Source organism: Euleptes europaea, chromosome 10, assembly GCF_029931775.1.
Source record: "Euleptes europaea isolate rEulEur1 chromosome 10, rEulEur1.hap1, whole genome shotgun sequence".
Classification (NCBI taxonomy): domain Eukaryota; kingdom Metazoa; phylum Chordata; class Lepidosauria; order Squamata; family Sphaerodactylidae; genus Euleptes; species Euleptes europaea.
The window spans coordinates 79,064,091-79,084,917 of record NC_079321.1 but is presented as its reverse complement, the minus strand read 5'-3'; the positions used below and the strand labels follow the sequence as shown (position 1 = coordinate 79,084,917).

Here is a 20,827-nt window from a genome sequence, read left to right as displayed (position 1 = left end):
CATTTCTGTGGCTTTGAATACCTCCATTGATAGCCCATCTGCTCCTGGTGATTTGTTTCTCCCAATTGCTCTTAGTGCAGCTTTCACTTCACTTTCTAATACTGTAGGTTCTTCTTCAAAAGATTCTTCTTGGAAGGAAACTGTCATCCTTTCATCTCTTCTGTATTGTTCCCAGCTTTTCATTATTTTGTCCTGTTCAGTTAATGTATTTCCATGTTGATCGTTCAGCATGCCTAACCGTGCTTTAAATTTCCCTTTGATTTCTTGTGGAACAGATCCCTTGCTCTTCCTTTTTTGTTGTTCTCTTCTATTTCTTTACACTGTTTATTATAATAGTTCTCTTTGTCTCTACGTGCAAGTTGCTGGAATGCTGAACTTAGACTTTTGATTCTGTTTCTGTCACCTTTTACTTTTGCGTCTCGTCTATCTTTGGCAATTTTAAGAATTTCCTCAGACATCCATTGAGGCTTTTCATTTCTTTTGGCTACAGGAATAGTCTTTGCACATTCTTCCTTGATAATATCTGTAGTTTCTACCCATAGTTCTTCTGGTTTACATTCATTTGAACTAAGTAATGCAAATCTATTCTTTATGTGGTCTTTAAACTCTTCAGGAATGTTGCTTAGACTGTATTTTGGTGCTATTAATGCTCTGGTATTTTTCTTCAGCTTTATCTTGATTTTCGATATTAACAGTTCATGATCTGTATTGCAGTTGGCTCCTGGTCTTGTTTTGGCCGAGAGAATAGAGCTTCTCCATCTTCTGCTTCCAATTATGTAATCTATTTGATTTCTATACTGGCCGTTTGATAATGTCCATGTGTACAATTGTCTATTTGGTTGCCTGAAACATGTGTTTGCAATGAACAGATTGTTGTCTTCACAGAATTCTATGAGTCGTTTTCCTGCTTCATTCCGTGCTGCTAGCCCAAATCCGCCAACATTTGATTCTGCTTTGTTTCCTACTTTTGCATTCCAGTCATCTAAGATTAACAGCACATCTTGCTTAGGTGTGTGATCAATTTCTTCTTGAACACTTGCACAAAAACTTTCAGTTTCTTCCTCATCATCATCTGTATTTGGGACATAAACTTGAATGATGGTTATGTTGATAGGTTTTCCCTGAAGTCTGATTGATATTATTCAGTCAGTCTTTGCATTATAGCTCCTGATTGCCTTTGCTACATCTTGTCTCACTATTAATGCAACTCCGTTTCTTCTATTTTTGTCATTCCCTGACTAAAACACTGTGATTTTCTGATTGAAAATGTTCTAATCCAGTCCACTTTAGTTCACTTACTCCCAGGATTGAAGTGTTCAAACATTACATTTCTTGGTTCTTGTAGGTTATCCGGGCTGTGTAACCATGGTCTTGGTATTTTTTTACACAGCCCGGATAACCTACAAGAACCAATGAACTCTGACCGTGAAAGCCTTCCACAATATTACTGTGAAAGAGCTCCAGCCAGCCTCCACCAGCTGGGCTGCTTTGGTTAGGTATTAGGGTGGTCAAAAGTTTCCCAAAAAGCAAAACATTAAACTCCGGGCTTCCACGCCAAGTTCAATGAGTAGCTGCCACCAACACTGGACCAAAAGTTAAGCCTCCAGGCAAGGTTCCAGAGTAACCCCTGGCAAGCTTCAAATTCAGTGTGACACTTTACCTGCCAGGCTGAGACCTAGCCAGGACTGTTCACACTTCCCAAAAGAGTTTGCACAATTATAGCGTGGTCAAAACACATACAAGGCACTTGGATTTAGGCTTGGAATCCCAAAATCAAATTACACAATCCATTTAAAGGCTAACAATTTATTTATCAGATTTATGCTGGTTTACAGGAAAGAAAAAGGGTTTCATGAAGTGATAGGCAATAAAATAATAAACCATTAGCATAGCTAACTAATACATTCAAAAGTCTTTTTGATTCAAAAGGATTGGCAAAGATTTCTTGCATCAGGTTTATAGTTACCATCTTCCAGAGATGCTTCCAGCATTCAAAAGTTTCACAAATTGTCTAAAGTTTCTCCAAGCATGTCAAGTTGACCAGAGTTTCCCCTTAGGGCCAAAATCAGAATGGGTTGTGATGCCGCCTGCACAGCCTTCTTGCTGTGCCCCCAACGAGCATAATTAGGCTCAGAACTGATCTGGTTTTATGATCATTTTCTCAATGGTGTGAGCTCAAGAGCCAATGAGAAAATGAAAGTAATTTAATGGTTGATTAATTGCTTGGTCAGAATGCTGACTCACTAATTGGAAAACTTCCGCTAGGGATGCTGAACTGAGTGCCACGTCTCTTGGGGGCTCCCAAGAGAACCAAGATTCTTTCAAATCTGGGGTGTAATCCTGCACCCCTACCCGATCCTAAACAGTGGATTGGGAAACAGGATCTCTCCTGCTGTCCATGAAGTGCGGTTTGACCCCCAGTTTTGCTGAGAGAGCCATCGTGCGACTCTTGGAATCCTGGATGAGGTCCTGTCTGGCTTGAGGAGGAACCATTGCTGGGAACATTTCTTTGGAATCTAGGCTCAGCTCTCCCCTATCTATCACCATCTAAGCAACAATATTTAAGCAAAAATACCTACTCTTCTAAAATCTGAGTAAGTAACGAGAACTCTTTTGTTTTACCTGGAATTGGAAGCTTTGAAGGAGTGAAAAAATATCTGTAGAATCCGAATCCTCCCATCTGAGATTTGGTTGACTCTTTGGCATTTAAAAACATTCGATAAGCCGACAGGATCTTAATCAAATTGATCAGTGGATAGACATAACAATCGGGACTATTTGAATGACGGTAAAGCCACCAATCAGAATTCCTGAAGTGTAAGAAGGAGGGATGAGCAGATTCCCCCCTATTTCTGGGAGGAGGCTTTTCTGAGTAAACAAATCCCTTTGCCACGTCTTACCCGGAAGTATCAGCTATTGTCTGCCATCGTGAGAATTCTATGGGATTTGAGACCGGATGTGTGGCATTGTGTAACTGGCAAATACTTCCCCAGTTCCTAGGGAGGCAGATGTGCAACTTTTTACTCTACCCCCTGCAACATCATTTTACAACTCAACATATTCCTGTCCGGATCTTACAAATTAAATTTCAGTTAACCACCAGAAGTGGCAACCATGGAAAGTGAGATTAAATGCATGGACCGTCTCTTCTCTCTGACAAACGACACCTATGAACTTGCTATTCAGAAATTGGATGAAATTCTGGGAGATCTTAAGGACATTAAAGTCCGGATTATGACAATGAGATTTGAGATGAGAGAAGGAAGCTCCCCAAATTATAAACCATTCAATGAAGAATTAATCACTGCAAAGGAGATGGAGAGCTACAAAGGATTTCCGAAGGATATATACCTGCAAGAAGAAACTGAATTTACCCGACTGATAACCATGGAGATGAATGTAAGCGACTTGAATTTTTGGTTGTATGTACTACCTGATGAACTTTTCAAAGTTAACTGGGAGAACTTAAAAGGGCAAATAGCTGGAAACACCGGGATTTTTCTCTTCACCTTGGGGATGGAAGAAAATCTGTTGCAGATACACTATCTTACATCAATTTTTAAAGAGGGAACTGCATTAACAACCTCCATGGATGCCCTTCATCATTCAAATTTTTTGGGAAAGAGAAGATGTTGGAAATTTAAGATAAAGAGACTGGGTCAAAGGGCTTAGTTTTTTGGGATTTAACTAAAATGGTCTGATTAAACGGTTTGGCTTTGATAAAAACAGCATAATTAATGACATTAACATAATTGAGTTATTAGATATGTGGGAGAAACGGAGAAATTAGAATATTCATTTCTAAAGGAGGTTAAAAATGTTACATATTATCTAATCCATTTTTATTTCTATTTTTATATCTGTTCTTATTTCCTTTTTGTTTTTTGTTTTTTGTTTTTTTCTCTTTATTTTAAAATAGGTAAATGAAATAGTAAATGTTTGTAATAATATTAGGATTAGAATCTTAAACAAAGGAGATAACAAATAAAATGATAAGACTGAGGGAAGTGTAGGGGAAGTTTTTATATTTTATTTTTTATTATCTATATATGGATGTATTTCCAACAATTATTAATTAGAATCTATACTCTGATGTTTACTTGTATTGATTGTTGAATACTTTGTTTGATTGCTATAAAATAAATAAAATAAAAAATTTATTAAAAAAAAGAATGCTGACTCACTAATTGACGGGTTCAGGTGATGAAGCCTGCAGAACTCCCTGCACCTGGACATCGTCATGATGGCTGACCGATTAGTTACCATGACAACGCACGGCCTTGCATTCCAGAAAGGGGAGAGAAAGGTTTAACAAGAAGCAGCTGGTTGCCTATCTTGTTCCCTCCCCAGAAGCAGCTTTCAAAATGGATCTATTTTGCTGGTCTAAAATCCCAATAGCGCAAAATTCATAGGCCTCTATGAACCAAGAAAATCATGAAATCCAAGAAATTGAGGGACCTCAACTTCTTGACAATTACATTTCTTGGTTTACAATTTCAAGCTTACCTTGATTCATGCTTCTCACATTCCATGTTCCTATTTTATGTGACAAACAGCTTTGGACTTTCCTTTTGCATCTATTCACATCAATGACTGTGAATGTCCTTTTGGCTTTAGTCCAGTCGTATCATTAAGAACAGCGCTACTCGTATTTGTCCTCCGCTCTGCCCCAGTAGCTGGTTGGGTGCCTTCCGACCTGGGGGCCTCATCTTCCAGCACTATATCTTTTTCTATTTTGGATTGTCTCATCATAGGGTTTTCAAGGTAAAGGTTGGTCAAACGTGGTTTACCAGTGCCTTCTTCTGCACAGTACTAACCAGGGTTAGCCGTAGTGGCACTGCCGTTGTCTACAAAAGATCCTCCGCCAATGTCACCTTCCACTACTGCTGCCACCCAGTAGCTAGCTTTCAAGGATTCTTCTGCCCCCATCATCATTGGAACTGCCTGTTCTCTTCTGCGGATGTGGCCATTGATTCCTGAAGTGGGTGGGTGCATCTTCGTCTGCTGTCTCAGCTATGACCATTCCGTCTTGAGTGACTCTGCCGGGAGTCTAGTCTCTTGTCGGTATTGCTCCCGGCTTCACTGACACACACAAACCCCCTCACCATGTTAAGGTGTGCATCCAAAAGGGGGTTATCACGTTTATCATTTAATAATTTTTATTCCCTGTCTGATGCTAGATAGTGATCCGAATATAACCTTATCAGTTGCTAAACACCTGTCTATCATATTTTCCTTTAGAAACTAATTTAGTACTCTTACAGTCATTGCTCAAGATCTATTGATCAGAGGAGCTCTGAAAAGGAAAGGCAGTCATGCATTTATTTATGTATTTCTTTTAAGGGCTGCTTCATTATCCCCCTGCCTGGGTGCTACCTTGGGGGAGCACTCAGCCTGCAAAGAAAAAAGGAATAAATAAAACCTTTGTAATGAACCCATAACTGAGGAGACATGGAACTGAAATAAGTTGCTTGTCACAGCAACTGTTATGTGTGTGTAAAATGCCATCAAGTCCCAGCAAACCTATGGCAACCCCAGCAAGGGGCTTTCAAGGCAAGTGAGAAGCTAAGGTGGTTTGCCATTGCCTTCCTCTGCAGAGCCTTCCTTGGTGGTCTCCCTTCCAAGTGCACAACCTGGTTAGCTTGCAAGATCTGATGAGACTGGGTTATACCATGCCACCTTCCCTCCCTAGCAACTGTTACAGGCATTATCTAATAGGTATCTGAGGCAGATATGAAACCACATTTCTTACCGCACTCCATATTGCCGTGGATGACTGACCCAGGGGAAGACAAAATACTGCAACTTGAGTTGAGATACCTTTGCAACAAGCAATATGCTTCCTTGAGATAAGTCATGTGGATGATACCTCACAACTAACAACTGTGCATCTATTATACTAAGCCACTTCTGTCTTGAAAAGCCCATACAAGGACATAAGAATTTTCTGTATGGCTTAGAACAGTGCAAAGTTCATCCTGCTCTGCTCAACCACCCTCTTGTGACTAGGCTTCGTTTACCGCTTTCCTGATTCCTGTGACCTGTCTGACCGATCTTAAGGACAATCCCTCTCTTGTCTTGTTTCCTTGCATAAAATTTGATGGGTGGGTCCCAAAGCAACTTAAAACTGATATGGTATTCTTTGCTGATTTGTAGCAGCAGCTGACAATGGCTCTTTTGTTCTTAGGGAATATGGATAACTCCGGACTGAGACTATTTTATACTCCAGATTTGAGGAGATACGATGCTGGAGTTATTGAAGCAGGTCTTTGGGTCAGCCTCTTCCACAACATCCCACCAGCCATGCCTGAATTCATGTCAGAGGGTCACTGCACTCTGGAATGCCTGAAAGAAGTATGTCTACTGTCTAGCGAAATAAGTGTTATTCTCTGAATAAACTAAACATAGCATCTTTCTTCCAATGAAAATGATAAATACTGATATAGTTATTAGTACACAGATATTTACTTCTCTCTATGTCCTGGTTCAGAAGATGGGATATGTGCACATGGGACAAATCTGTCCCACTGTTGGACACAACAGCCACTGTACATATTTTAAAAATGGCATGTGTCTATCAATTTCAACTTCTGTAGTGAAAAACTACAGTAAATAAGAGCTTTAGTACTCAGATTTCTGCAAAAGGCACATATCCTTGGTTTGTATTCTGGTCAAAAGGATACATGTTGTTAATGCTATCAATTGCAAACTAAGGTAAGTAGTCTGAATAATAATGATGGATTTTTTTTTAGTCAGTACTCTGGGGCAGCAGGAAAAGAGGAAGACCCAACAAGAGATGGATTGACTCACTAAAGGAAGCCACAGCCGTCAATTTGCAAGATCTGAGAAAGGCTGTCAAAGACAGGACATTTTGGAGGACTTACATTCATAGGGTCGCCATGAGTCGGAAGTTACAGCACTTAACACACACACACACACACACTCTGGGGAACTGCTTGACTTCCATCAGTCAGGCTTTCTCGTCGTCACGTGCATTAGACAAGCCCTATCCTTTTTTTTTTTAACTGAGTTTCAAGGGCAATTTGAGAAAACCTTGTAGATGGATGTTTCATTGGATACACATCCTAATTTCATGAGACAAAATATTGTCAATAAGTCCATGAGAGGTTCAAGAACTTCTGCTTTAAATTCTGCATACATAGACGGATTTTTTTTTTTTTTAACACAGTGAGTTGAGCCCATTGGGTTTAGACTGGAGTAATTCTATATGCACTGCGAATCACTTAATTCAAAGAATAATATTATAAATTAGTCAGCCCATTACTTATGTGGGGTGTGTTGTACTGGAGAAGGCAGATACTCGTGTACTGAGATTTCCAAATGTGCTTAACTTCATGATGCAGTATTAGGGGTTGACAGCACTGCCTTGGCAAATACCAGGAGATTTCAAAGGCAGTGCCTGGGGAGGGTGAAGTATGGAGGATGTAACGTCACTTCAGGGAATTTGCCCGGGTCTCTACGGTAAAGATCCCAGACACATAGGAAAATTCCTAGAGCATCAGTGAGGGAGAGGTGAGCGTTAACCTTTGCCTTTCCTAAAACTGCTGGGAAGCCTCAATTAACTGAGTATTAACTAACTGAGGTTGCTGGGAGAGGACTGATTACTGTGCCTGAGGGAGAGTGGGTGCTTAAAGCCTGATTGCAGCCTTCTAAAGAGGGGGTTTTTTATGGGTGGAGTTTGTGTGTGAGAGGCGGGGCTGTGAGCATTTAAATTGCAAAGGCTCCTCCTCGCCAGAGGCACGAGCCTTTGCCTCTTACCCTGTGGCTCTTAGCCTGGGGATTGTGACTGGGGACCCTATAGAGTGGGAGGAAAATCCTGATATCATACTGCCCTTGTATAAATCTATGGTGAGACCACACTTGGAATACTGTGTACAGTTCTGGTCACTACATCTAAAAAAGGATATTGCAGAGCTTGAGAAGGTGCAGAAAAGAGCAACAAAAATGTTCCCGGACTAGAGCAACTGCCCTATAAGGAGCAATTAAAATGCTTAGGACTGTTAAGTCTGGAAAGAAGGCGGTTAAGGGGAGACATGATAGAGGTCTATAAAATTATGCATGGTTTGAAGAGAGTGGACAGGGAGAAGCTTTTCTCCCTCTCAGAATACTAGAATACGGGGTCATCTGCTGAAGCTGGAGGGTGAGAGATTCAAAACTGATAAAAGGAAAGATTTCTTTACACAACACATAGATAAATTGTGGAACTTCCTGCCCCAGGATGTAGTGATGGCTGCCAACTTGGAAAGCTTTAAGAGGGGAGTGGACATTTTCATGGAAGAGAGGAGTATTCATGACTACTAGTAAAAATAGATACTAGTTATGATGCATACCTATTCTCTCCAGGTTCAGAGGAGCATGCCGAATATATTAGATGCTGTGAAACACAGGCGGGATGGTGCTGCTGCCGTCATCTTGTTTGTGGGTTTCCTAGAGGCACCTGGTTGGCCACTGTGTGAACAGACTGCTGGACTTGATGGGCTTTGGTCTGATCCAGCATGGCTTTTCTTATGTTCAAATTGCAAGCCATTGTGTGATAGGAAATGAAAGTTCATTGTATCAAGAAATATTTTCATTAGACCATTCCTTTTGTACTGATAGTCCATATTTATAGGTAGAATTTAAGATTTGGGCTTACCTTGTTGATACCAAAACTGTTAATATATTTGCCAACCTGAATCCCAAACAAAATAAATCATATAGATAGGAACTCAGAATTTTACAGAAGGCTTAGGCCTTCACTTCACAAGTATTTTTCTCCATAAATATTGACAGTTTTCATCATTTCATCATGGAGGAAGCATCACCTAAAGTAAATGGCACTCATACACAAAACAATAACATTTAAACTAAATGTAAAATTTCATTGGTTTCCATTCGGTCGACAGTGAACCACATTGCATATACAAAGCAAACAAACGCTCACGATAAATTGGGGTGGTGCTGTGGGATGAAAGAGTATTAATTGATGAAGTGAGATTAGTCAGGGGATTTATAGCTTGCTTTGCCTACAGGTGCTGCTTCTATTTTTGGGGGGGGGGGTCAACCCCCTGTGGATGTATGCATGGATGTATATGTATATGTGTGTGTATTAGATCTGAGATTTTTCTGTAAACCTTCCATGAAGATCGTTTCAGAGGGCAGATGTGTTCGTCTGCATTAGAACAACTTGATTCCAGTCCAGTAGCACCTTAGAGACCAACAATATTTTTGGGTTATGAACTTTCAAGAGTCCAGGGGAAACCTGGAGCTTTTCTCAGACTGTAGAAAGATCCTCTCTTGCTGCTCGTGGCTCTGGTCTCTGAATTTAAGTATCCACAGATGCAATATTATGAGAATTAGATATATTGATGACACTGCTTGTGTGTGCAGAGGGGTGAGTCTTGCACATGTGTAAATGTAGCCTTTTCACTCTTCTGATATCAAGTGTGCACCCACTGACTCTTTGACGTAAGCTGATTGCTTTCATTGGTCTTTCCTAGGCCCTGGATGCTGAGAAGCCAAGTGGAATTCACATCTTTGCTGTTCTTCTACATGCACACCTTGCTGGAAGAGCTATAAGGGTGCGCCATTTCCACAACGGCAATGAACAGCAGCTTCTAGCATATGATGATGACTTTGACTTCAACTTCCAGGAGTTTCAGTATCTAAAAGAAGAAAGGCTCATCTTGCCCGTATGAATATATATAAGTTCCTTCCCATTTCAGTAATGATTGGAAATGAGGCTTGAAGTGATATTGGTCAGAAATATCCATATTACAAGCTGAGCCAGTGTGGTGTAGTGGTTAAGAGCAGTGGTTTGGAGCAGTGGAGTTTGATCTGGAGAACTGGGTTTGATTCCCCACTCCTCCACATGAGCGGTGGAGGCTAATCTGGTGAACTGGATTTGTTTCTCCACTCCTACACACGAAGCCAGCTGGGTGACCTTGGGCTAGTCATGCTCTCTCAGCCCCACCTACCTCACAGGGTGTCTGTTGTGGGGAGGGGAAGGGAAGGTGATTGTAAGCTGGTTTGATTCTCCCTTAAGTGGTAGAGAAAGTTGGCATATAAAAACCAACTCTTCTTCAAATACATGCAACAGTCTTGCCCAGCTTCTCTACTGTCTGCTTTTTACAAAAAATTGAAAAGTAGATTTAATTTCTGATTACCATTATGTGTCGTGACCTTGTGTGTTGTTATTGCCACACAATGTCTTTCTTTCATTCTTTCTTTTGTCCTTTCTTTCTTGTTTCTACCCCTCCCCATCCCCTTTTGTTTGTTTTGGACAACACTGCACTGCCCCACCTACTCATAACAATATCTACTTTCTGTTAGAATTGAGCCTTACTTCTTAGTATCTGCTACCGATTCAGAGGGTTGGATCGTTTGGTTATGGCCTAATGAAAATATAGTAAGTGACACACACGCACAAAATTAGACAAAATCCTTTTGTCTTAGTCAAACAACCTTTACTCACTAAATCAGGGATAGGGTTCATGGGAGGTAAAACAAATAAATTCTTTCTACATCTCTACAGTTACCTATACTGCCAGATGCTTCTGGCAGGCACTAAGCTTAAACATGAGGCATTTCTAGGTATAAGAATCGCCCCTCCATCCTTCCAGGTTGATGGTCAAAAGTTAACTAGGACTGTGCTTTCTCTACTAAACAAAGGTTATAAGGAAAGCACAGTAAAATGCAGATTCACTTGTGTATGTGACAAGCGGCATGTCTCCAACGGATGCTCTTCACTGACCAAATGCTAGATTAACATATTACAGGTTACATCATACCTTGAACTGGTTAACCTCAATATTAACCCTTGCCTGTCTAAAATGAAACAAAGCTCGCTACCTAATGCTCAACACTTTCTTTGTACCTATTAAGCATTAGTGGGGGTTTTTTAATGCACCAAGCCAAAGAGCAGCCCACAACTGTGAGATTTAAAAAATGGCCGGGTGGGCATCAATGAAATGGGAGAGTATACCTTCTTCTTGAGTAGAGGTGCAAGTCTGATAGACTATTTTTTAGTTTCTCCAAATTTATTTCCTTGCAATATGAAATTGCAAGTTGAAACCTTCCATGGAAGTGATCATCTACCTCTTTCACTAACAATCAAAGGAAATTTTGGTGTTCTACCATTGGCTCATAAGGTCCCCCTTTTTCAAAAGGGAAATTTATTGAAGCCAGCTCAATGGTCCACTCATGTGGAAGTTACAGTTGCCACCTCTCTTGAAACTCCCGATGCCCAGATACTAATCAATGAACTAGAAAACAGGCAGAGTACAGAAAGTGCCCCAGTAGCTATGACCAGACTATTAGAACTTTTAATGTTGGCCTTTGCCTGCACAGCATTAAGAACCAAGAATTTCGATGTAACTTTTTAAAAAAATTTCTAGCCCCAAATATGTTGATTCACTGTTAATTATTTCAAAGTTGCATGTGTTAATTTTGGATCAAAATTGCTCTAGTCCATTTCATATTTTGAATTCAGAATAACACCATGCACATAACATGGGAAGCACTATTGAAAAGTATACTGCTTCAAAAAAATGCAGTGTATCCATGTCAGGTCTGGAAGAGGACAGTGGGTCACTGTTGCAGCAGTACCAAAAGCTACTTTTACTCCATCATGTGAACTCAAGAGTTCATCTTCGTGGCCTTTTTGCAGTGCCACATGGGAACTGCGCATGCTCAGGCCAGCTGTGGAGACTTTTTGAAAGCTTCATTTTTAGCCCAGCAACAAGGTTTGCTCCCCCTCCCCTCCCGCAGTGGTCCTTACCGCCCTTTTGGACATGTGACAGAGGGGCGGGGAGCATCCTTCCCTCAGTTCTCTTTCTGCCACCGAGGTTAGCCGATGTCTTTTGGGTTGCTTCATCATTTCATCAGATCGTTCTTCTTTTCTGGAAGCTGTCACTTCATTCTGCTATGGCACTCTTCAAAAAGTGCAAGTCCTGCAGGATGAAGAGGGCAAAATCAGACGAGCAAAAGGACTGCCTCATCTGTCTGGGTGAGGGCCACATTCTGTCTTCCTGCCATGCCTGTGCCCTCTTCACCCCTAATGCTCGGAAAGACCAGGACCTGAGGTTCAAGGCCGCCCTTTGGGATAATGCCATGAAGTTTCCTGGGGTTCAGGACACGGGGAGCAAAATCTCCGGCTTCAGTGTCCATATATTTAATACTATGCAGTATAAATACCAAACATAGAATTTCAGCATATGTGCTACATCTTTGAAAAAACTCACTTTCCAAAGTGATGGTGTTCATGCTAAAATTTGTAAAATTGTATTTCTTCCATTTTGTTTTTCAGGGAGATAATTTAGTCACTGAATGTCATTATAGTACCGTAAATCGATCACATATGACTTGGGTAAGAAATTACAAATTGACTTGATGTGGAATGAAAATGACTCCAAAAATACTAGCCGCAAACAATATTTTGAGATTTAAATAGTTAATTATTGAGAATTAACATCAAGATTGATCAGTTTTGTAAAGCTGACCTCTGAGTCTGGAGAAACTGCTAATCTCCACCGATGAGACTGTTCTAAGCCACTTTGGGTTTCCATTATAGGGAGAAGAGCAGGGCGTATATTAAGTAAAATGGCCAGGAGGGCTATGAGATCAGGAATTGAATTTTTTGGCCATATTGGCTTTCATCTTACCACTCTGCTCATCAGAGTTCGAAACGTTCTTCTAACCTAAGGAGCCATCAGAGGAAGGCTTCAAACTTTGCTGAGTGGTGTAGTTCGAGACAAACCATTTGGTCTTCTCAACATTCTTATGAGGAGAATGACACTGGGAAGGGAGGAAATTCCTAGCTGTAAGATAAAGCTGAAATAACTTTTCATTTACAATATGCCATTTATCACCTATTGTAAGTAATCTTTCTCTTTATTTTATAATTTTACAGCTTGCATGGAAACATGTCATAGCTGTGGCTTTGTTTACCACTGCTACTCTATATATTATCTGCATTTTAAGTATGGATTTCTTGTAATTATTGAGAATAAACTGAGCAATCCTAGGGAGCATTCCAGATTTCTCCCCCAAATTCTGAGACTTAGATTAATATTTTTTTTTACAATTTCAGGGTGGTTTTAGTACCAGAAATGAAATGTGCTTGTCCTATCTTCTGTACTATCCAAGAATAAATCTCACCAGATGTGCAAGCATTCCAGACATCATGGAGCAACTTCAGTTTATTGGTGTGAAAGATATATACAGACCAGTAAGGTAAGTAGGATAGATGTAATGTCTGGGGTATATGATGCTGTGCTGCTAAAAAGCTAGTATGTCTTGGATGTCAATGGCCAGCCCCTGCTGACCTTGACTATTACTTATTGACTGCAATTCTATTAAGCAATATTTAAAAACTATTCAACTGAAGCACAAATCCCATGTGCCTCAAGAAACTGGACAGCAGCAGTGTCTTAATAATGACAAAGTCATATGCTTCCTGTCAGTTGCCACATGCCCTACACCACAGCAGCATGCATATGCAGTCAGGTATGGAAGAAGATGCCTGGAATACTGCTGTAGCAGCACTGAGGTCCAAATGGAAGCCCTACCATGAAGTCTCCTTATAATAAGACCTACCTGTTGCTGCCACTGTCAGCAAATGGAGAAGGGTAAGGGGTGGCTGGGAAAGTGTTAACTGATTGGGAGAAGGAGCACAGAGGGGCCTGAACTTTGGAATAGGTTTGCAAATAAAACTATTTTATTTTTTAAGAAACCATTTCCCCAAAAAAACCCATTCTCAGTCAAGTTGCAGAGAGCTCAGTCCATCACTACTGGCACGTAACTTTTCTCAGCAACTGTAAAATCAAAGTGATGAAAAGTATGCTCTAAATTGAAGCATTGAGAGGAGAGGGCAGAGCTGAAATTAGGTTAAGTAAATGAAGACATTAAGCCTAGCAGTACCTCTTTAAATGCTTAACATGTTGGTGCTTTAGCATGTAGGATAATGGTTTACAGAGTTAAGACTATTGTCTGGAGCTCTGTGCTACTGAGTGATTAACACATAATTCTACAAATTATTTTAGGGCAGGCATCTTTGTTGGATGTAAATATACACTCTCCTCTGTGACCAGATTTATTATCACAAAGTAGAGACGACGCCAGGTTTAAGAAGCAAAGGGAGAAAAAAGCTTTTTTTATTTTGCCAGGCAAAAGAGGAAGACATTTCAGCCCTTTTCGGGTTCAAAAGTGAAAGTCTCCTAACAGACTCCGCCTAGTCCTCATATTTATACTTTTCCAGAGTTCTTTGTTCTAAGAGGATTTGAATATCTCCTCCTCTCAAATCCACCCTAACTCTGATCTCATTTTTGTGGTCACATGTATATGATCTCATCTGTTATTTGGTGATATCCTGTACCAGATACGAAAAATCACCTGCTTTGTTCAGTTTAAGTTAGACAGGACTATTTTCTACTGACTTATATAAATAACCACAGCTTACAAATATAATAGAAAAATAACATTTTTCTAATATGCTAGAATTAAATTAATTAAAATCTTACACATCCCACATCTTCAGAGTACAATACTTGCAGCCTCTATTTGGCAGATATTTTATATTTACAAAATATCTAGACAGCTAGAAAATTGCAGGTTCTGATTTCAAGCATGCAAATGTATCTGATGACAGAAAGAAAATATGCTAATGAATGATGTGCTCTCTTGAGTGTGCATTCATCATGACGGGAAGAAAGATGCATATTTGGTCTGGGGAAAAGCAATTGTTTTGGCTGGGCCAAAAATTCAAAATATGAGGGTTTTCTTTCAAATAAAATGGCAATTAACTGAACTATCCCTTCTTGGAAGACCTAATCCAAAAGTAATCCAAAAACACATGACATAGTTTTGACTTCATTTGATTATTGAAGGAATTGTCAGCTATATGCACATTCCAATACTTAATTATGTATCATTTGAATGGAAACAGTTCTTCACACAATGCTTAATCACAACACACTTTCATAGGATATGGCGATGGCCTCTTGTTGGGCAGCCCATTCCTGGGGTGGGGTGGATACATGGCGCCCAGGAGTAGCACAGCTGCGCCACCTCCTCAGAGGATTCCTGGCCGCAAAACAAGAATTTAAAAAGGGTACATGCAAAATGCAAAAAAAAAATCCCCCATAGAACATAATAGGGCTGCACCACCAAAAATGGCAAAGGGCAAGGGACATTCCCAGGCTGAAAGGGGTCTGGAAGCTGACTGACATCCGCTGTGCCCTGGGAATGCCCCAGGAACACCCCCCCCTCCACACACACACACTTTTAGGACTTTTCTGCCAGTGTGGCTGCAATGGCGGCGGAGGTCAGCGCAGCTCTGTGGCTCCCCGGTACTGGCATGTTTGCTCCCACACTGGCGTAGGTGCTACTTTGCGCCATGGTAAAGTGGCATGGATGCCGGTGTGGGGTCACGTCATGAGCAGATTAAATTTCTCATCATAAACCAGAATCCATTTTTCTCCATCATTGTGTGTGTGTGTGTGTGTGTGTGTGTGTGTGTGTGTTAAGTGCCGTCAAGTCGCTTCCGACTCATGGCGACCCTATGAATGAAAGTCCTCCAAAATGTCCTATCTTTGACAGCCTTACTCAGATCTTGGAAATTGAGGGCTGTGGCTTCCTTTATTGAGTCAGTTCATCTCTTGTTGGGTCTTCCTCTTTTCCTGCTGCCCTCAACTTTTCCTAGCATGACTGTCTTTTCCAGTGACTCTTGTCATCTCATGATGTGACCAAAATAGCCCCAGTTTAGTCATTTTAGCTTCTAAAGTCAATTCAGGCTTGATTTGATCTAGAACCCACTGATTTGTTTTTTTGGCAGTCCACGGTATCCGTAACACTCTCCTCCAACACCACATTTCAAAGGAATCCATTTTCATCCTATCAGCTTTCTTCACTGTCCAGCTTTCACACCCATACATAGTAATAGGAAATACGATGGCATGAATAATCTAGTCTCCATCATTACCTCCTTCAAATGAAAAGCTAACTTTCTAAGCATATCTCTTTGTACATCTGGACCATGGTTGGGTTTCCAACAGCAAGTTAGATGTGCAGTAAAAACACAAGCTGCTATGTTGAGACCTATCTGTTAACTGAAAAAGAATGTTGATACAATCAGAGACACCACTAAAAAATCATGCTAAAAAAATCAAAACAGTTATCTGGTATTTTAATGCATGCCCTTGCTTAAGATCATAAACAGGGGGGAAATCACACAATGAAATGACTAGAAAGCTACAGCAATAGCATTGTATGCATGTGCACTGGTATTTACAAATTTCAAAACCCAAGCTATAACAACACTGTAAAACAAATGTATCAGTGTAACTCATTGACTGGAACCAAGTAAATTGAAACGGATAAATCAGGGAGAAACTCAGAAGAAGCAAAAATCAGAAGCACTGCCCACATTAAAACTTGGATTTGCCTGTAGGCAACATCTGTCTGTAACAAGACATTATATATTTTGAAGGATATGCTGCTTATGAGAAACTGACCACAGCATTCAGCTCTAGATAATGTGAAACTTTGCTAATAGGATCATAGAAGTCAGAGTGGAATGATACCTTTAAGTCATCTAATCTTATTTACTGCATTATGCAGCATTCTGTGTAGTCCACACAAGGACTGGAAAAATCCCAGATGCCAGGGTGTATTAATATGAGGGGTGTGTGTGTAAGTAATATAATAGGGTACATTATTTTTTCAGTTTTGCTCAAGTCTTTAGTGTTTGCATCAAGAAATTAGGAATACTTTTCTAACCCTTTATAACACTGGTCATACTAAGCAAAAAACAGAGCAAGTGTGGGCAAAGTACATAATGTTTTAAGTACCTGTGAAGCAAAGGAACTATTGGCTCAGCTGGTATGACTGGTATGGCATGGGAACTGGTATCTGTGTGCATATGTGTTTCCCATCCTTATCCCTGCCCAGCCATGAAATTTACTGGGTAACTTTGGGGCAGTCACTCTCAGTACACTACCCTAAGCTCCCTAGAAGAAAGGTGGTGCAGAAATGTGATAGATAGGTCTGGATCATGCTCAAATAAATTTAGCATTAAATGGATTGATGCATTAATCATTCACTATTTAATACTAACATTCAATTTAAAAATGAACCGCATTCTAAACATCTGGTACAAGAATTTCAGAAATATTATGAATATGTGTTTGTTTTTTTAATTTTCAAATTCAGGACTTGGCCATTCATTATCAAGAGTCCAAAACAATACAAAAACCTCTCTTTTGTGGATGCAATGAATAAGTTTAAATGGACCAGAGAACAGGGTCTTTCCTACAATAACTTTGTTCTTAGGCTGCCAGTGAATGTAAGATGTTCTAAGACTGATAATGCTGAGTGGACGGTAAGTTTAATCCATATTAATTACACTTGAATGACCAACTGTGGGAGGGGCTGTGGCTCAGCGGTAGAGCATCTGCTTGGCATGCAGAAGGTCCCAGGTTTGATCCCCAGCATCTCCAGTTAAAGGGACTAGGCAAGTAGGTGATGTGAAAGACCTCTGCCTGAGACCCTGGAGAGCCGCTGCCGGTCTGAGTAGACAATACCAACTTTGATGGACCAAGGGTCTGATTCAGTATAAGGCAGCTTCATGTGTTCAACTGTGTAGATCAGGAACCCCCAGTCTTGATGAGCCTATGGACACTCATAATTTTAAGAATAGGGAATGGGCACCACCACAAAATGGCTGCCACAGAAGACGGGGGCCTATCAGAAAATGTCTGCAGTTGGGTATTGGATCCAGTCACAAAATGTTGGGAAGTTGCAAATCAAGAATCTTCCTGCTATGAAATTGGTTGCTTCTGGGTTCTCCTGCTACATAGAGGAGGACGAAAGCCATGACTAGCCTTTTGCTTTGGAAAAGAAGCAAATGAGCACCAGGAAGCACATTGGTGGGTGCCATGGTGCCACAATTGGGATCACTGGTATAGACTGTAGACTTATTCTAGTCATGTTTCCAAGCCATAAATTGAAAAACAGGATCATACCACCATAAGCTGTAGAACCCCAGTCAAACTGCATCCTTTATGAGCAGACCAAGACCATCTGATTCAGCATTCTGTTTCAAAGAGCAGCCGGAGAAATGACTCACAAGCTCACAAAGGCCATTATTGCAATACCTGTTACCAGCTGTTTACCTCCTGAATCTGGTAATCCAGAGAGGTTCACCCATCCCAAGGCTGAAGTCCCTACTACTGCTACAGCATCCAGTGTGGTGTAGTGATGTCAGACCTTGCTTCTGCAAACAGTTTCCCAGCACGGCCTGACACTGTTTTGTCTTCCTCCCAGGTGCCTAGTCAAGGCCGTTTCCCTAGTTATGCTTTCCTGCTAGCTTTTGAAGTTCCTGTGAATATGACTCCCTACTCCAGGGAGGGGGTTTCATGCTCCCCTTTGATGTGTTCCTTCCACAGTCCTTAATATACCCTGCTTTGTACCTTAGTTCTTTGTAAGTGCCAAAATGTGAGCACTAAACCTTAAACGATCCCAAAACAACATCCACAGACCAAAAGTCCAAAAGAGAGTTGATTTATTGGAACAGTCATAGGCAAACAGTTGCTGCAGATAAATTGGCACTTACAAAGAAGGCAGCACTGTATAGGTACATGGCTACTGAGTGGCTAGCTGCTCCTTTATGGGACACTTGCACCAGGTGTTGCTTCCACAATGTTGCAGTAGCAAACCTGGTCTCTCTGGCATTATATCCTAACACATGATCCCTTTCCCCATGATTCCTTCAGGGATATGCAACTTAAATTTTATAAACTTAATACTGTATTATTTTGCCTTAATTAAACAAATGGAATGCGTCCTGTGGTGAGTGGCCATGGTGTAATGCTACACAGCACTGTAGAGAGGCTATACAGAAGAAACATCCCTCCATAGTTTGGGTACTTACTACTCAGATCATAGTTTGTAATTTTATGGAACAGGGCATGATAAGGAATTAGCTACTAGATAGCAGGAATAAATCAATTTACACTGAATGCCAACCCCCCACCCCCACTGTATGAGTTTCATACACTATTATATAGTACTGCAGATGATAATACCAGATAAGATACAGATGAACAGATCCTGGGCTAGATCCTATGATCCATGAATGTTTCCACATTCCTATAACTGTATTCATTTTCAACCCTAGGAAAGCTTATCCCTATGACCCATGTGGGTTAGGAGGCCATAGTGGGGAGAGGAAAGGCAGTGAAATTACCCTCTCTTCCCTCTTCCTTTATCAGAGCCACACTGAAAGATGAGGCAGAAAAGGTGATTTTATCCCACTCGCCACATGCATCCTGCAGTGCCAGGAATGAACTTCCCTTGGATTGAAAAGGACTGTTGAGGGGAGGCAATGGGGAAAATATCTGTGATCATAAGTGGTTTTCACAGATTGCAGGACCCACTTGTTACCGTGTGAAATGCAACTTTTTAAACATGTATGCTGTAGATCAAATGCAGAAGATCATTTTATTTCATTTTAAATTTCAGATACAAGGAATGATGGCAGTACCACCTGAAATAGAAAGACCATATGTGACAGAGCCAGTTCTATGTAGTTCTTCTTCCTGTTTAAGCCATAATCTATTGTTAATGCTTTTGGTTGCGCTGTACATCTCAACCACTACTCCAAGGAACAGTGGGCCCTTTGTATTATAATTCTGATGAGTCTCACATATGTTCTCTGTGCCATTTTGTTACATTTGCACTGTTTTTTTGTATATATATATCAATAAACTAAAGAAGCAATCCTAATAATCTCTACTCAGATGTAAATCCTATGTTATTCAGTGGAACTTACTTCCGGGAAAGAGCCCTTAGAATTGCAGCCTTTATTTGCTCATTCAAAATAGCATTCACTTTGTTTGAATGGGGGTGGGTGGGAAACTTTTTAAAATGTACAGTATTGTATGTACAGAAGGTGCACTGGTTTGCAGTATATAATCTAAACTGATTCATAGCATTTCATTTAATTCATCCTGGCACCTCACTTTATGACTCCAAAGGTTGCTCTGTATTTGGATACCATTGTAATAAACTAAATATAACCTTAATCGCCCTGAAGTCTGCTGAGTTATTTTGCTTCTGGTCTTGGGTCTCTGGCAAGTTATGACAGTGATTGGTGGTAGAGCTGGATGGATCCCAAAAGCCGTGGCCGTCCCTGGCCACCAAAAGGCTCAGGAATGGGCTGCCCCTATTGTCTTCTATCTCACCCCTGTTTCTGTAGTGGTTGACACAGTGCTTCTGTTATAATAAGAGCCAGTTTGGACCAGATTTTTTTTGGGGGAAGGATCTGGCTTCAAATCCCTATTCTGCCACGTATCTCCCTGGGTGACTTTGGGCTGCTCAGTCTCTCTCTGCCTGACATACTACATATGGTTGCTGTGAGGATAAATGAAGACAGTGTGTGCTGCCTTAACCGTCTTGAAGGAAGGATGAGATACATTTTACTAGGGGGAACTCCAATTTTTTATTTTATAGTAGATAGTGAGAATCACTGAAAATGCAATCATCTCAGGATATTATTTAAGACCTCTTCAGCATCATTTCTCCAGCTGTACTGTCCATTACTAAACCTTTTCTTAGGAATACCAGCCTGCCATCATATATATATGTGCCTCATTTAGTATGATCAGTTTCCCAGTCCTGCCATCTGATCTAATGAATACCTATTGCTGCAGCTCTCCCAGACATGTGCTCTCAAGCATTGGGTAACCACATGGAACAACCATCCTTTGTCTGCAAGAAGGCATTTATTTCTGACACAAATGGTCTGTCAGAGATATTTTTGTAAAACTGT

The 20,827-nt window shown here is 40.6% G+C and overlaps 1 protein-coding gene across 2 annotated transcripts in view; it reads left to right on the top strand.

The window, feature by feature from the left end:
- The window catches only part of MOXD1 (monooxygenase DBH like 1), a 73,609-nt gene extending 53,909 nt beyond the window's left edge, over positions 1 to 19,700 (top strand). For both annotated transcript variants that reach the window (XM_056856346.1, XM_056856347.1), the window contains 6 exons: positions 6,188 to 6,354; positions 9,501 to 9,692; positions 12,308 to 12,367; positions 13,091 to 13,233; positions 17,209 to 17,377; positions 19,519 to 19,700. In XM_056856346.1, the coding sequence (XP_056712324.1) occupies positions 6,188 to 6,354; positions 9,501 to 9,692; positions 12,308 to 12,367; positions 13,091 to 13,233; positions 17,209 to 17,377; positions 19,519 to 19,686 (899 nt within the window). In that variant the 3' untranslated portion in view covers positions 19,687 to 19,700. The remainder of the gene's footprint in view (positions 1 to 6,187; positions 6,355 to 9,500; positions 9,693 to 12,307; positions 12,368 to 13,090; positions 13,234 to 17,208; positions 17,378 to 19,518) is intronic.
- The last annotated feature ends 1,127 nt before the right edge of the window (positions 19,701 to 20,827 follow it).